This window comes from Tinamus guttatus, unplaced genomic scaffold, assembly GCF_059628265.1.
Source record: "Tinamus guttatus ecotype Peru unplaced genomic scaffold, ASM5962826v1 Tinamus_guttatus_pri_ptg000384l, whole genome shotgun sequence".
NCBI lineage: Eukaryota > Metazoa > Chordata > Aves > Tinamiformes > Tinamidae > Tinamus > Tinamus guttatus.
Genome location: NW_028288918.1, coordinates 3,687,402 through 3,704,581, shown reverse-complemented (window position 1 = coordinate 3,704,581; position 17,180 = coordinate 3,687,402). Strand labels below are relative to the sequence as shown.

General features: G+C 35.2%; 3 protein-coding genes across 10 annotated transcripts in view; 2 read left to right on the top strand and 1 right to left on the bottom strand.

Annotated features, from left to right (window-relative positions):
* The window catches only part of CASK (calcium/calmodulin dependent serine protein kinase), a 202,038-nt gene that overhangs the window by 91,377 nt on the left and 93,481 nt on the right, over nt 1-17,180 (bottom strand). The gene's annotated exons all lie outside the window — the stretch shown is intronic.
* On the top strand, nt 2,310-3,476 carry GPR34 (G protein-coupled receptor 34). The gene has a single exon (XM_010211450.2). It carries the CDS (start codon nt 2,335-2,337, stop codon nt 3,472-3,474), a length of 1,140 nt encoding a protein of 379 aa, XP_010209752.1. The 5' UTR covers nt 2,310-2,334; the 3' UTR covers nt 3,475-3,476.
* GPR82 (G protein-coupled receptor 82) lies at nt 10,583-11,691 on the top strand. Its single transcript, XM_088530626.1, has one exon. The coding sequence runs from the start codon at nt 10,609-10,611 to the stop codon at nt 11,689-11,691; it is 1,083 nt and encodes a 360-aa protein (XP_088386752.1). The 5' UTR covers nt 10,583-10,608.

Here is a 17,180-nt window from a genome sequence, read left to right as displayed (position 1 = left end):
AGGAGAAGATGTCTTTTTAATGAAATGTTGATACATTTTTTACTCTGCACTTTAAAAATGTGATATTCTTTGATGAGAGTATAAGAAGAAGATAACTTGTCCCAACATTACAAAGGAAGACACTGTGACAGGTCACTAGAAACAAAGATTTTATGAAAAAAATGAAACTGTCCAACTGAGAGTTAAATTCAGAGCTTTTTTTCTGTTTTTATTTCTTAAAGAGAGCTTCCCAAAATCCAAATTAACATCAAAAACAGTATTTTATAAATTGTATTTTAAAATTGTTATTTACATACAAGTATTTTTATAATTATACCAGTATTTCATAAATTTATTTTATAAATTGAGTTTTGCTAGTTGAAAATACCTTTAAAAATACAGCTGCAACTAGTTCAACTTCCCCTTGTTGCTATTTGCACTGTGTCAGCTGATGCATATCACTTTTGCAGAGCAGCTGGTTCTTTAACTTTCTAGTATGAGGACACGCATGTTACTCCTTCCTCTCTGCACCACTGGTTTTGAAAATCAGCAGACTTTCTTAATAAACGGTAAGTAGTTTCTTTTAAAACTACAGTAAAGCAAATTTCTATCAAAATTGAAATTACTAATGTATTAGTGACAAATTACCTTTTTTAATAGATTTGAGCCACAGGCGCCTCTTGCTTATAGGTGAAATCATTTATTGTATATTAAAAGCATTATAACTTTTAGCATGTACAATGTAATTCATTTTTCCATCTCTCATTCACTAGAAACATGTAACTACCTATGTAAGTCACTATATGCCAAGAGACCAGCAATATTAACAAGACCAGCAATATTACAGTGCAAGATAGCTTTTGAGATGTGTTTGAAAGCAATGACTTCTTTGTCAGATGAAATTTCTAGAATCGTTTCAGATAATAATAAACAGCAATTATATTAAGGCAGGAGTCTTCTTAAGTAGTAGACATACTCAAGGCAATTATAAGATCAGCCAGCAAAATTCATATTCTGTATACATAGTAACATAGTAACAAATCTTTAAGACTTTTTTACTTAAAATGCTGCCATTTTTTAATGCTGTAGCTATACTGCACATTTAAATATGCATTTTTAAGTCCTGGTACACAGACGAAGAACTCTATGCATATGGCAAAGAACATTTTTTCTTCTTACTGTTTTGCGAGCCTTGGCTCGGATTACCAAGAGCATCTTTTTTTTTTTTTTTTTTTTTTTGAGAGAGAGAGAGAGATTAGGGGAACAAAAACTTATGAACCTTAAAAATAACTAAGACTAGCTAGTATTAGTATGCATTCTGTACTTAGTTTGTTTAGCATATTGATAAAAGAATTTGTAAAGTATATTTAGAATTTTTTTTAAAGGGACAAGCTTTAATTACTCTGCTCTCTTAACCACATTTGTTTGGTTTTCATTTTTTTGGTCAAGGCTGATTTTTATCTTCTAAGATTACATCTTCCTGTGCAAAAAACTACCTTGCTGTTATCAAAAATTCTGTGAAAACAAGAACAATCTGTCACAGCCATAATGTGGATTCAAGCTAATATTAGTTTTCTTGAACGATCATAAATATAACAGTCAATAAAAGAAAAAAAGCTTAAGTTTATATGAAGATACTATTAAAAGCGAGCTACCATATTAGGAATTCACACAGTGTTCCTCATAGCAGATTACGCAGCCAAGGAGTTTTCACTGAAAAGCAACTGGCAGTTGAGAACCAGTGACTTGCATGAAAGAGGGACTTGGATATCTATCAAAAATTAGTACTGTTTAGTATCCTTTTGATGTATTTCTATGTATTTTGTATCAACACACTGAGAATAGTTCAATTAACTTTGCTTCCACTTTTTTTTGCATCTCAGTTAAGAAATCTTCTCACTGCCACAAAGTCACTGATCATAACAGCCTATTTTAATAACAGAACATCATGTTTTAAAAATTATTATAGATGAACTAAAAAGGCAACAGTTTCTACAATTTGCAGCAAAATGTTTATTTCAAAGCAAGATAGTCAGAGTTTTAAAAAGGAGTTATTAGAATAATTAATCTCCATGAGTACTCTGAACCTATCTCTTTTTGCCCACTTCATACAAAAAAAAAAAAAACCCAAAGCAGCATTTTTTTTCCTAAGATTATATTGCATTATGAGATCTGCCTTAAAGTCCTCTTTATTCCACAACAATAGCTCAGCTCGGGTTAATTCACTCTTTTACTTACTGCATTTATTTCAGATTGTGTATGCAATAAAGCATGGAAGTATATGAAAGTGTTTGGTGATTAATTCTTATAATTCCTCTTTACATCTCTACAGAGCTGCAAAGAAAATCGTAACAGATGATGGCTGCAACTTCAGCTGATTTTTTGAACGTTCCTCCATACAGGAAAGCCATCTGGAATAACCAAACAAACCTAGCCAGAAACTTCTCAGCAATCCAAAATGGGAGCTGTCCCCTTGATGACGACTCGTTATCACTTGCTTTAATACTTTTTTACAGCATTATTTTTATCATTGGACTGGCTGGAAATATTATAGCACTCTTTGCTTTCCTCTGCATTCATCAGAAAAGGAATTCTATCCAAGTTTACTTACTAAATGTAGCTGTTGCAGACCTTTTGCTGATCTTCTGTCTTCCATTCCGAATACTGTATCACATTACTCAAAACACCTGGAAGTTTGGATTGATTCTGTGCAAGATTGTAGGAACTCTCTTTTATATGAACATGTACATTAGCATAGTATTGTTGGGACTAATTAGTCTAGATCGTTATATAAAAATAAATAAGTCTGTGAAGCGTCCTAAAATGTTAACTACCACACGAAGTATATATATTTGTTGCGTCGTATGGGCACTTGCACTGACCGGATTTATAATAGTGGTTGCACCATCTTTCTCTAAAAGTGGAGAAAGCAATTCTACTATGTGCTTTCATTACAGAAATAAACACAAGGCAAAGACAGAAGCAATTTTAAATTATATTATTGTTATCATTTTTTGGATAGTTTTTTTCCTTTTGATACTTTCATATGTTAAAATTGCCAAGAACCTTCTGAAAATTTCTAAGAAAAGAGCAAACTTCCCTAATGCAGGAAAATACACCCAGACAGCAAGGAATTCTTTCATTGTGCTGATCATTTTCACCATATGTTTTGTTCCTTATCATGTGTTCCGATTCATCTACATTACCTCACAGTTACAAAATCCATCTTGCTATTGGAAGGAGATCATTCACAAATGCAATGAGGTTATGCTTATATTTTCATCTTTTAACAGCTGCTTAGACCCAGTTATGTACTTCCTAATGTCTAGAAGTGTGCGTAAGACTGTGCTCCAACTTATTTGTAGAAGACTTCATGGGGATTCAAGTGTAAATTTAGACAGTACTTCAGAAATGCAGCTTGGACAATATACTCAAGAGCGATTATCTACCATCACTCCCTATGCAAGTTCTGTAAAGAAGTCGTCTCTGATTTGATCGTTACAGTTAATGGACAAAGGCTTCTCTTTGTCATTTTAGAACATCAACTTACAACAAGCAATACTATACAACTACTAATCCTGCCTCTGTCTTCCTGTTGAGAAATGAGAAATCTGCTTGCAAAAAGGAGAAGTGACTCTTTCGGAGTAGTAAACTTTAAGGAAGCTTCCCATTTTGTTTTCTTGGATAAAGAAAGTAATCTCGGGTATCTTCTTCTGGACTAATCTAGAACACTAACTCTTTGGGGAGACTTCCACAAAGTGGTTTTAACCTGCATATATATATATGGAATCTTGTACATACATAGTAATATTACCAACTGGGAATGTAAATAATATGAATTTTGCAAAAGTAATTCTTTGGTGTCGTATTCAAGAGAGTTACGTTACTTATAACAAACTTCCTGTATTTCTATTTCTAAAAAATTTTCAGAGAGATAAGAGTTTAAACTGCATTTTATAGAACTACTTTTTTTTCAGGTGAGTATTTGAGAATTTAACAACGCACATGGCTTAACAATCAGCTTAGCATGGCTTACAATGAACAACACAGCCATTAATTCAGTTATCATGACAGAAAACATACTTTGTTTTATTAAACTGCGTATCTAAAATACTCAAGCCTTCTAAGCCCTTTATTATATTTTTAATCTTCTCATGAATGTCAAGGTCGAATATCTCAAGAAAAGCAAGCAAGGCGTTAGGAAAGGTCACAAAGGAGAGAAGATAAAAGGGCGTTTTCAATAATCTAAGATATCCCTCAAACTTTGACTGGATAGATCTAGTAACTGCAGCTACAGTGGAAGAGGAAAATTAGCTCTTGTGAATCACTCAAGCATCAGCTCTGACCTTTGTTCAGACGCCTAGTTCTTAAGCCTAATGCCTTAGAGACCTCCAAAGCCATTCATTTCAATTGCACATTCCCCTGGCAGAGAAATTCTGTTTTCACACGACTAAATGAACTTTGATACCTGCTGATGCGCTGTAAAAAAATAACACAACATGCATTTATACTCTCAGAGTAAAACCAAGCAGGCTTATTTATTCAGACAAAAGCTAAAAATTTCAAACTTCCATCATTTAAGCAGGGTGGGATGGTACGACGATGACACACACACACGTGCAAGGGAGGGTGGTGGTACAGATACAGTGGGAAGTGATTGTACAAAGAACAACCTATCTAGCATGACAGGTCAGAAAAGTGAACAAATCAGATATTAGATGTTAGTTCTACAAAATAAGATTTTTATTACTCTAAACACAGACAAGTAATACGTCTTAGGTAAGCTGGATACAAAGGCTGATATAACTATTAATATGACTATTAATAAACTTCTCTGTTTTGTGACTTTTTTACGTCAAATCTATAAGAAAACATGTAAATTCTTATTATTACTGCACAATATTCTGGACTTACAAACTACTGTTAAAACACATTAAACATAGTAGACGTAAAATTTCACCTCTGCTAGTTACAACCTTAGCTTACTTTTTAGTGTGATTTTACTTCATGCAGATTTGGTTAAACTGAAAATACATTAAACAAGTTCAACAAATTCAAGTGTATTTTGTCATGCTTTTAAAAAGGCACACTTTTAAAAAGTGTGGGGCTTTTCTTAATTTGCAAGGGACTTATTTTTATAAACATTTAGTTTTTGTAAAAGTCTCTTGGTAAGTAAATAAGATTTACAACAATTTCTGATTTATTCTCACAATAAGTTGTGCTATACCTTTTCAGAATCTCTTGTGCATTATCTCATCATGCTATTATATGTACAATGGAGCAGGAACTGTCTTGACTTCACACAGTATACACATACACACAATTCCCCAAGCACTATGTTTCTTGTCCTGAAGGCATTACAATACACCAATAAGCCACATCAGCTCGCATAAACCTAGCATAGTGTCTATGTCTTGTAAGCTGTTGATTTATAAACTATCTCAGCAATCTTTTCTTACCTATTTTTGCTGGACTCAAAGTGGCTATTGGACAACACTGATCACCAGGCCACTGGAGGACTTGGATAAACTATAAATTCTAAAATTCTTTTTAAGTATGTATTCATTTAAACAAGAATTTTCATTACATGGATTTTTATCCATGGACACTACACAATTCCAAAAATGGACTGAGATCTCTTTGGAGGAAGTAACAGTGTAGAATTTCAATGCTACAAATGAAGTATACAAAGCCAAAAGCAAGCAGCAATGTATTTCCCAGGACGACAACAACAAAAAGCAAGCAACCAAAAAAGCCCCCTGTGTTCTGGCCCATCATACAGATATCACTAGGCAGTCTATTCTGCTTAAAGTATTTAAAATTTGAATGGTTGAAGCTCTCACATATTTTACACAAAGGTAAAGCTGCAAATACCTATACCTATTTGTATCTGTATCAGATATGTTCTACACTACAGCTATTCTTTGCAGGTTTCGGAGATGATGCTAAAAAAAGATGAAGTCTTGGATCATTTAGAAAAAAACCATCTCAGAAGAAATATTGAAAAGTAACACTTTCAGAGGTCTACACACTGGCTGATAAAATGCTTTATAAGCATTTCAGTAGCAAATCAATTAATCACATAACCTATCACTTAAATTAGCTTCAGTATGTGGGCATTGAAAAGCAAATGTGACCCAAATCTTTTTAATGAAATTTTAGAAAGTACAGTCTACTTCTCCAGAGAAGCTGAGAAGTCCTGAGATAAAAGTAACTTACTAAGGTAAACTAAGTTGTTAGATGATAAGTCTTGTTTTAGAACTATTTAAAAAATGGAAAGAAAGGCTAAAAATATGTGGTCGTTTTACTTCATGATGTTCCCCAAGAATCTGCACGTGGACCTGTTTATGAACAAGTTAAACACTACAACCTGGAATGAGTGAGAGTGACGGGATCACAAAGTTTATCAGTACAAGGTAGTCAAAGCTAGGTAGACTTCAGGTATCAGCACTGCACTCAGAAGCAATCAAACAGCAAAAAGGCTGATAAAATGATGAGAATAGGAATGGAGAAGTCATCCTTGTGCCATCTGAGAATGCATGATACAGATTCTACACAAGAATACATCAACTACAACAACTCTTCACCTCAGAAATTAAAACTTGAAGGAGGACACAGCAGGTCTATGAAGTCAGGTATGGCATGCAAGAGCGGATGACGGTTCTCTGACCTAAACATCAGAGTCTGGGAGCAATGGTTAGAATGACACACAAGTCTCCACAACAATCAAACCACTGGAATTAACTCATTACAGAATTCCACAATTGTGGACGTCCATGCTTAGAGGACAAATGTACAAACAGGCACAGAAAGGGATTTGAAGCTAAGCAGCATTGTCACATGGGAAATGACACCTACTGAATGAAAACTCGAATGCTGTTATCTACTATATTACCATATTTAATCTGCAAGGTTTTTCTTTCCTTTCCCTTAAAAACAACAACAACAACAACAACAAAACCTGTCCCAGCTTTGAAAGTAAAATGTTCGGTTTTACAAACCAGTATTATTGAATGTAAATATGAAACCAGTACTATTGCCATTTAAAAAGATGTTTTCTCACATTTTCACAAAAGCTTAAGAAATATATGGGAAAAAATCAAAACGCTGTTACACAGAAATATAGTTAATTTGAAAAAATGAAGACACATGGTAGAGCAAAGCATAGTAAAAGATTCCCATTTGTTTATAATGATCAATATGGTTTTCATATAAAAATAGATTCTAAAAATAATGTTTACTTTTAATGTGATGAATATAGATCCGCTTTTTTTCTAAAGAAAAAACCAAGTACAGCAAAGGAGACCTCTGGAGGCCACACAATGAATTTCACTGGGAAAAACAAAAATGTATGCAGTATTTAGCATTAAAGACCTGCCACATTAAAAAAAATGTTTTTTTTTTTAATTTATCCCAAATTCTCCAATTTGAAATGCATTGTTTAGTTGTGTCTCTGTAAAAGACTACCTGGAACCTGTGAAACATTCACCTTTGCTCATGTTATAACAGCCAAAGAACAGAAGCCACAGGTACAATACTAAGGTAAAAGAGTGCATGTGGAGTCATTATGGACAACTTAGAATAAATTGCATAAATGACACATTTGTACCGTTTGAATATCACCATATTTAAAGTATTTAAATAAACTATTTCTAAGCTAGGAAAATGGAAACAGGCCACTAAAAGAATATTCAGTGAAGGTACTTACTACTTGGATCAAAAATATACTTCTGTTTTGCCTTCTTTCATTTATAACATTCCATTCCTTTACCATCTATATTACCAGATGTAACCAAAACAAGTATAATAGATTATAATTCAATGTAAAAATCTATCACCATACGATAATTTAGAAAAAACTTGAGCACTATCTCCTTCCATGCCATAAATTATGGTCACAGAATCTTAAAATACTACAGGTTATAACCCACTGAATAACAATACACTCTGAATGTTTTCTAAGAGGATTGCATACCCAGAGGCCAAAAATAGTGTGAGCATTTATAGTTACCAGAGGGGTTTATTATTAGTCAGTTCGTTATAGCCTGTAGTATTTAAGATTCTGTGAACATAACTCATGGTTTTCTTGTTTCTGAATTCAAAGATTCCACTAGAACAACTTTTAAATATAAACATGCATTCAAAAGAGAAAGAAAGAAAATACACACAGCCAGTATCCCTCAAAGTGTAACTAAGCCCAAGAGGAACCAGGCATAAAGTGCACACAAACTAACTGCAGTATTACAAACTAATTACTAATATGCCACAATAAGTTTCCCTCATTTTAAATTTTTTTAGCCTAAGTAGGGGGCCTGCATCCATGTCCACCATTTTAAAAGAAAAAAATATATACAAAAAAGAAACCAAACAATAAAATTCACAGTAAATCACTAAAGTGTATTCTCACTGTGAATACATATAGGCAAAATGTGAATACACGTAAGACAAAACTGACAAAAAATGGATCTCCCCAATACTGCAGAAGTTTTTATATGATATCTTCTCTGTTCTCACCAAGGAATTTATTTATAGCTGATGAGAAGCCACACGTCACAACCACAGACATTTCGGACAGAAAAACAAACAAACAAAAAAATCAAGTCTTAAGCTCTGCAAAACAGAGCTTGATCTGTGATTAAACCTTTCTCATGGAGTGGGAAGGCTGCCTTGTGCAGACTCCTGGATGATTTGTGCAGAATATTAGTTTCTTTGGGCAGAAAGACACTGAGCTTTCCCCAGCTGACTGGTAATTCTAGCTGTAAACTGCTTCCACAAAATGCATCACCTAACTAGACATATGTAATCTATTCATTTGGTCATTTTAAACCCTAAATGAGGATATGGGTACTAATGCATTACAGGTGGGCTTCACAGGAACAGCCAATTGCCTTTGTGAAGTCAAACAGCCCCGAAGGCAGCTTTCACTCATAAAACACGTTTTTCTTCTCCATTCTGGGAAGTGGGCGGTCTTAAAGAGAACGACAGTGTCTATTCCTCCACCCCCAAATGTGGAAAGCCCTGTAAAACCCTGCAAGCTCTTTCTGTGCTATAGCTTCTTAAGCAAAAGGCTGGTAGGATCACTCTTCCACACTACCTCCTTCTCTTCATTCTTCTAATGGAGTTACATGTGGATCTAATTTCAAAGTCTTTGTTATGCAGATCACATCTTTAGGTTTGAACTTGCAATGCTTAGCTGCTTGCTGACTCTGTAAATGAAAGGTATAAATTCTGAAAACCTACCTATGATGGACAGGTACTTAAATGTAGTTTCCAGATTTAAATAAATATTATCCTTTTCATTGCAGCAGCGGAGATATAAAGGAATTGCTTCAAACAGAGATACTTCCTCCCTGCAAAGGAAGGTGCTTGCAGCTTGTATAGGTAAGGTTAAATTTGTATTTCCTTGTTTCACCTGACAAAATGGGGCCATTTTGTGCCACAGAAATAAGCACTGGATTTCTAAATAACTAAATCTAACAGCTAGTTTGTGAGCTTAACTCACTGGGATAAAAAGTGTACTAAGTTTTGGTTCAACCATCTGAATGAGACTTACACTCAGATTAAACAACTATAAAATTGTTAATTTTCAAATTGTAAAACACAGACAATTTAATCAGTGTGCGTGTATATTTGGCTAATCTAGTTGGTGAATTTTTTATCATAGTTATACAGAATGCTCTTTAGTATTTGAGTTCATTTCTTGTAACTGCCTCAAAAAAAAGAGTATTATCAATTTATAAGAATCCCTTAGAATTTTATACATATGCTTTTATATGGAATAAAACCTCAGTAGGATACATGTCACTAAATTTTTATCTGTACAAGAAGACAATCTATCTTCACCACAGGTTAGTAAACTGAAATCTTATTTTTTCTATGCAGTCATTAAAAAGAGCTTTAAACACCAAATTAATTTAATTTCTTATTTACAGCCCATAAATTAAGAATAAACTGAAAACTGAACATGGAAAATATATTTCTATTTTTCAGGAATCACTTAATATGCTTAGAAATGGAGACTAGATTGTTTATGCAAAATGTATATATCTAAGAATATAGCTTGAACAAAGTGTCATTAGATTCTGATGGTGTTTACAGTCTGCACAAAATAAATGTATGTAGCCAGACTTCAGATTCACATATAATTGTACTTCTTACTTAAATGAAGGCAGGGAATACTCTGTATCTGCAGTTACAGTAATATTTTGCATTTGTTTTGCATATTTAACTTAAAAAGGTTGAGAAGTATTTTCTGAAGCAGGTTACAGATGTTCAAAAAGATTAAGAAAAAGTGAGACCACACAAGACATTCTCATGCCTCAGCTTAAACCATCTGCTTCCTCATCTATGTTATCAGACTGCACGCATATAAAATCTGGGGGTTTTGATATGGGTGAGCTTTTTTTCTGTAAAATCTGTCAATGAGAAAATGCCCAAGCAGTAACATCATGCAAATTGAAGACAGCCACACAGGACTCAGTAATACTGAAAAGTCGGGGAGTTGGGGAGAAAAGGGAACAGTTAAAATAAGAATAATGATTAAAAGAGAAACTAGATGCATATTACAGAAGAATAATTCGTTCAATTCTGTTTCAGCTCTGCCCGTTCATTCAAGGAAAACTGGCATAAATGAGAAATTCAACATGTCTTCAGCCATCGTTAGCTACTACCGTAGCTCTACCAGTTATCTACTCCATCCTATTTACTACCGGCACTTTGGGAAATATTCTCTCTGCTTGGATATTTTCAAGGAAAATACCTACAACACAAAAAAGAACACAATACATTTACCTGGCAAATCTTGTTGCTGCCAATTTACTCATATGCAGTACTATGCCTTTTCTGGCTGCCTACTTTGCAAGAGGGTTTCAATGGCCGTATGACTCTGCCATATGCAGAATAGCGAATCACCCTGGAACTGTCGTTATGCACGTCAACATGTATGTGACCATTACCATTTTATGTTCGACGGCTCTAAGTCAGTATGCAACACTGAAGAAAAGCAATGACTTCACGCAGTTCTCTCAGACAGTTAATAAAAGCTTTTACAGATTTGTACTCGAAAAGTTTCGTCAGCCAAAATTCGCTAGAAACTTGTGTATCACTATCTGGATTACTGTGCTGTGTGTAACTGTAATCGCTATAACGTATGATGCCGAAGCAAAGCCTGGGCAAGAATTTCACAACTGCTATAATATCAAGGTAGAATCTGGTGAATATACCACAAAGATTGCAGCTTCTGTTGCTACTGCATGTTTTTTTGTATCTTTTATAACAGTATTGATATCATACTATTCACTCACCAGACATCTGAGTAAAATACAAAAAAACACCTGTATTAGCAAGAAACATCTAATTTACAAGACAGTCAAGAGAAACATTCTCATCATTCAGATAATATTAACTGTCTGCTTTCTTCCATACCACGCTTTCAGGCCATTTTTTTATGTTCTGCTTACAAATAAAGACTGCCAAAGGTTAAACGATCTAGTGGAAATTAAAAATTTCCTTACTTGTCTTGCTGCTGCTAAGAGTAGCTTAGATCCACTTATAACTCTTTTGCTAGATAAAACATTTAAGAAAAGTCTGTATAGCCTGTTTAGAAAATCCACACCCAAACACCACAAACCTACAGCTGATATTTTTACTGAAGAGACGCCCCCAACTAGGAAAAAAGATGGAAAAACGCCAGTGGAATATGACTATCAATAAACTCATTTTAGCTGTCTATATCAAGACTTCTCTGTGAAATAAGTATTTAAATAAAATGAAGAAAATACTACTTGTATTATTTTCAAGTGATCTTGCTTACTACATCAACATCATACATAAATCCTACATGTGCATCCAAATGAATCCAAGTAGTTTATGTACTCAACTGTGTACTATCATTTTATCCATGCAAAGCAAAAACATATGTTCTATTTTACCTATAAACAGTGTTTTCTATCTAAATAGTCAGGGAACTGGCTGAAGTGGAGCACAGCTCGCTCTCATCATTCCCAGCTCTCAGACAGTGGCTTCCATCACATCAAAGAACAGGACAGAAAAAAAACACCGATGCTTTTTCTCTGGACTGGCTAAACTATTCACCAGAGACTTAATAAAAAAATGGAAATTAAATCTGTGACAGGATGACTCAGAACAGAAAGTTTTGATGGCAACTACCAACCTGCATTGGCAGATGGATGAAGGATCCAGAGATCGTAGCGTAGCAGAAGTACTTGAATTAGTGCTCAAGAAAAGCACATTTTATGTGCTCTGTAGGTTGGTCAGGAAATCTTTATTTTCCCTTGAATCTTACCCATGGTATTTATATTTAATGAACAGCTTCAGCAGTGGTTACATTATTGGTGCACAGCCTCTGTGTGCTCAGTACGCTGTATTCATATAAGTGACATATAATTCTCACCTCAAAGGTAAATTAACACAGGTTAATTCAAAAAAATATTTTTTTTGTTCAAAACAACACTTTAATCCAGGCCATTTATCATAGAATCACAGAATCCTTAAGGTTGGAAGGGACCTCTAGAGGTCATCTAGCCCAACCCCCCTGCACACGCAGGGACACGTAGAGCACGTGGCACAGGACTGCGTCCAAGTGGGTTTGGAAGATCTCCAGAGAAGGAGACTCCACAACCTCTCTGGGCAGCCTGTTCCAGTGCTCTGTCACCCTCACTGTTAAGAAAATTTTCCCCAAGTTCCTGTGGAACTTTCGATTACAGCCAATGGCAAGATCCTTAAACTGGGATTAAAGCGAGCAGTTTAAGGTCTCATGACAGCACGCTGTTGCTAGATTATTGCTTCTAGACGTTTGGGTAAGCAAAACAGCTTAGAATCATTGTGCTTCTATGTTGCACAAGTGCAAACGAGCACCTGTGACATCTGTCCATCCTTAAGTTCATTTTACAATGAGTGCTGTTCACAGGGTATCTCAGCAGGGTGCCCGAGGAGGCAATTCTCAATACAGAGTGGCTAGTGGTAGCACAGGCTCACATCATCTTTCTTCACTTTCCTAGCCACGGGCACTTTTTCCCCAGTGCTGAAATTATGGAAAAGAGAAGAAGATGGGCAAAACTTCAGAAATTAGCAGTCAAATGCAACTTTTCTAATGGATTCTTAAAGAACTCCATAATTCCTATTTAGGATGATGAAATGACATATACTTTTACTTCTTTTCTTGTATGATATATCCTTCAAATTTTTGACCTGCATCACAATTTTTCTTTTTCTTTTTTTTTTCTTAACTGCTGAAAAGCTTTTACACAGCACAGGCAATTTGAGAAACTAAGAGTCATGTAATATATGGCTCCAGGGTTTGAAGAATAGTTCAGGGACAAAAAAAATCCCACGAAGCAGAGAAATACTTCAGCAAAACACAGCTCATGCTAAAACTTCTGGCACTGCTCAGACATCCCTACGCTCACTCAAAGCTAGCAAGTGACTTGTAAATTACATAAGCAAAATAAGCAAAATTCATTTCTAGGGGAGGGAAAACAAAAATCTAGGCCAAACATGCCTAGAATATGGAGTTAAAGAAAAATAGTGGATACCTTAACTCTTGGGGCCTCTTTTAACTTCTCTGTTGAACAAGGGAACGTTTCTCAGTAAAACACAGTATGTGAGGATTAGGCTAGAAGGAATATTCAGAAGAAGATGCATCAAAACTAGACTGGAAACCCTTATTCTATTTCTGCCATTTATTCTGAAACCTCAATTTCTTTTAACAATTGGGTATATAACAAAATCTACATAAATCAGATGCCTACTTTATCCGAAAGACTAATAACTTCTAGAGAACACACAAAAAAAGGCCAAAGTGTTACTATTTGCCCCCAGAAGGTGCCCATTTTGTCATTCGAAGATTGAAAAGAGAAAGGGTATTAAATTATAGTTTCTATTCAGGCTACTGGAAATATGTTTGAATATATGTTTGCATTCACAAGCACACAGATAAATATATACATGCGTGTGGCTTGCCTACCACATACAAGCCTTACTCAGTTTCTAGATATACCCAAAAGCAGACATGTAGGAGCCTTGAACTTTGCTGGCAAAAACGTAGGTGTCTGACCACAATTAGTTTAGACTAAAGATAGAGTGGACTGAATGCGCTCTGAGAACTTGCATGCTTAATTCAGTTACATCTAACACATAAATCAGCATGTAAATCTACTGGCAGATCAAGTCTCAGATCACGTAGACTGAGATTTGCACATGACACAAAACAGTGCCTACTGTTTAGTCCTACTCTCTGGAAAAAAGTGTTTTTACACTGAACTGAATCTTAAAAACAGAAAATGCAGGATCTGCATTTATGCTTTAGCAGTTTTATCCACTCAGCTGATCACACGTTGGAAACAAACTTTTGTGCCTACTGAAATAAACTTACAATTAAAGTCTTGTAGGCTTATATTTAGTAAACAAGCTTGATTGACAACTGCACATCAGTTATTTTATTCATCACATGAACACATACAAGCTCTCAAACTACACGGAAATCACATGACCCACTATCATCTGGTGTGAGAAAAGGATAAAAAAACAGCCACTGAAGCTCTTGATGTGATTAAATTCTTCTGAATCATTTATATTGTCAAGACAAGATAAAAACGTTTCCCCTGACACTAAGAATCTAACAACTCAAAACATTCAGTACTGACCAAATGTGGCTGTGAGAAAAACACCACATTAAGCATCACAAGACCTGGAAACATGGAAACCCACTTATTCACACCAAGAACACTACTTTCATCTTTTCAAATAATTATCAAATAATTCTACTAGGAAAAAATTCTACACAGAAAGAGTAGTCAAGCATTGGAACAGTCTGCCCAGGGAAGGGGTGGAGTCACCATCCCTGGCAGTGCTCAAGAAACGTGCAGATGAGGCGCGTAGGGACACGGCTTGGCAGGCCTGGGAGTGATGGGCTTATGGTTGGACTTGATGATCTTGAAGGTCTTCCCAACCATAAGGATTCTTCATTCTATACAGTGTAGAACTTAAGGAAGCTCAATAATTAGTGATATATCTTACAGTTACTGCTTTTCCTTTTCCCTGAAGACGTTTCATTTCAGACACATTATTCCTACTCCCCTTTTTTGTTCTTTTACATAAGCACAATTCTACATGCAAACTATTCTGTAAGAACATTTTGTACCAAAAAAGACCATTTCAGTGTTGCTACTTTTTGAAGCTCTCTGTTGGATATAGCAAGGCCTTGAAAGAATAAAGAGAATGGCTGAATCATGTTTTATCAAGTTGGCATACTAGGAGTAAAATGTAGTCAGAGGAAAATGTTTCTGAGATTCATGGTTCTGAAAAACATTGGCCTTGAGTTTTCCAACCTCCTGCACTAGCATTCTCTGCTTTAGTTATAATAAGATGCAAGTTCCAAGCAGTGAAGTTCCACGTGAAGATGAAGCAAAGGTAGAGTTGCTCAAAAAGTGACTGTTTTCACAGATAACTTAAGAAAATTAAAGTAAGCAGAAACCATCTTGAGCAAGTGTTTCATGTTTTGGCTCTGGCACAGGAGGTAAGGCTAAGACCATACAGGAGCAGACCATATCGGCTGCGGACACAGTGTTCCCAAGGCTCTAGTAGATCTTGTACTTACAGAAGTCTGGTGAAGTCTCTGGCATCAGACTACAGCAGACTGAAGTATTCCTAATTTAACTCCTTTCACCTACTTAGATAATTGGTCAGTTAGACTCTTTCCTTTTAAAACAACATCCACAGTGACACCTACAGCTGGGATACTGCAATTAACTTAATGCTCTACACTCAAACCTATGGCTATAGTATTTCTACGCAGCTTTTGCCAAGAACAAAAATCATCTGATGTGTGTTAATGTGTCTCTATATCTATCAAGTCACACTCACTTCAGACAGGAAGATTAAAAATTCATAACTCACTGTAATTAAATGGTTTTATTTCCAAAATAATAATGCTTTTAATAAAAACAATCAAACAGACATTGTTTTTAAAGTTTAAGTCTGGAGAGGCTGCACAATTCCTGTTCTATTGAATGAGGCCATTGGCACGGAATTTTATTGTTGTTGAAGAACAGAGTCCAACAAAAACAGATGTAACTTTCAGCATACCAAAGCAATACAAAGATTTCGTTCAGTCTAAAATTCTCAAGGAGGGTCATAGGTGTCCTAAGTAAACTAGAATATAGAACCTTCAAGACAAAACAGTAAGTGACTAAGATGACACTTTTAGAAACTCTTGCTGCATCAAACTTTTAAGATATCAAACAAACTTAAAACAAAACTCTACTATGCAGAATAGTTTTCTTTGCTTGGAGGAAAATGAGAAAAAAAAAAGGAAAGAAAAAAGGAATTGGTGAAAGGCCTACAATGCCTGCATACCTGAGACCAAACAACTGCTTAAAAGTAACCCATGGGTTCGATGCCCACGAGGATCACCTGGAGGGTGCACGGAGTCACCTCTCCCTCTCCGTCCTCTCTGCTCACTGGAACCTCAGCCTGCACCATCAGTCCTTGTTAGATGTTTCATTAATTGCTATAAAGCACTTGACTCAATCTGGATAGAAACAAACTCTTAAGGTAACCAAGGTCTTAGTGAATAAAATTACAGAGAATATGTACTCAAATTAAGGAGAGTCAAAACCCAAGTGACTAGATTAAAACTTCCACTTGTTTAATGTGACAGTACTTTAGGATAAGCTAATACCATGAACATATATATATAAAAGTTGCAAACTCCAAAGATTCTATGTACACAGACTTCATAAAAACTGTACTTCTCCTCCCAAACTCAATTGTATTATACAAGTTTTTGTTGTAACAAATGTCTGGAAACTGTTGGCAGAAGTAGGTAATACCATGAATATTGTAGCATTTAAGCATTAATAAATCTCTCTGAAGGTTTGGTGTGGCTGAATTTTGTCATTATGCAGTCAAAATGATGTCATTAATCCACGAATACCAGTTTAACTTATGCAGTTAAATTATAGCAAAGGAAAAAAAAACATAAGCAGATATCATACAAACATTCAAAATTTAGGAAACAAATTGACTTTCAAAGAAAGCTGCAGTCAAATGCATATGTACCTCCTAAATACTCCATCTTGACAGTATTAGCCATAGGCAACATTAAGACACATTTAAGAGCAAGCACACACATTAGAGTTCCCATAAATACTATTCCCATGTCCCTCTACATTACAAAAGTT

Coding starts and splice junctions, on each gene's coding strand:
- GPR34 (XM_010211450.2), top strand. CDS start 2,335: ATGATGGCTGCAACTTCAGCTGATTTTTTGAACGTTCCTCCATACAGG.
- GPR82 (XM_088530626.1), top strand. CDS start 10,609: ATGAGAAATTCAACATGTCTTCAGCCATCGTTAGCTACTACCGTAGCT.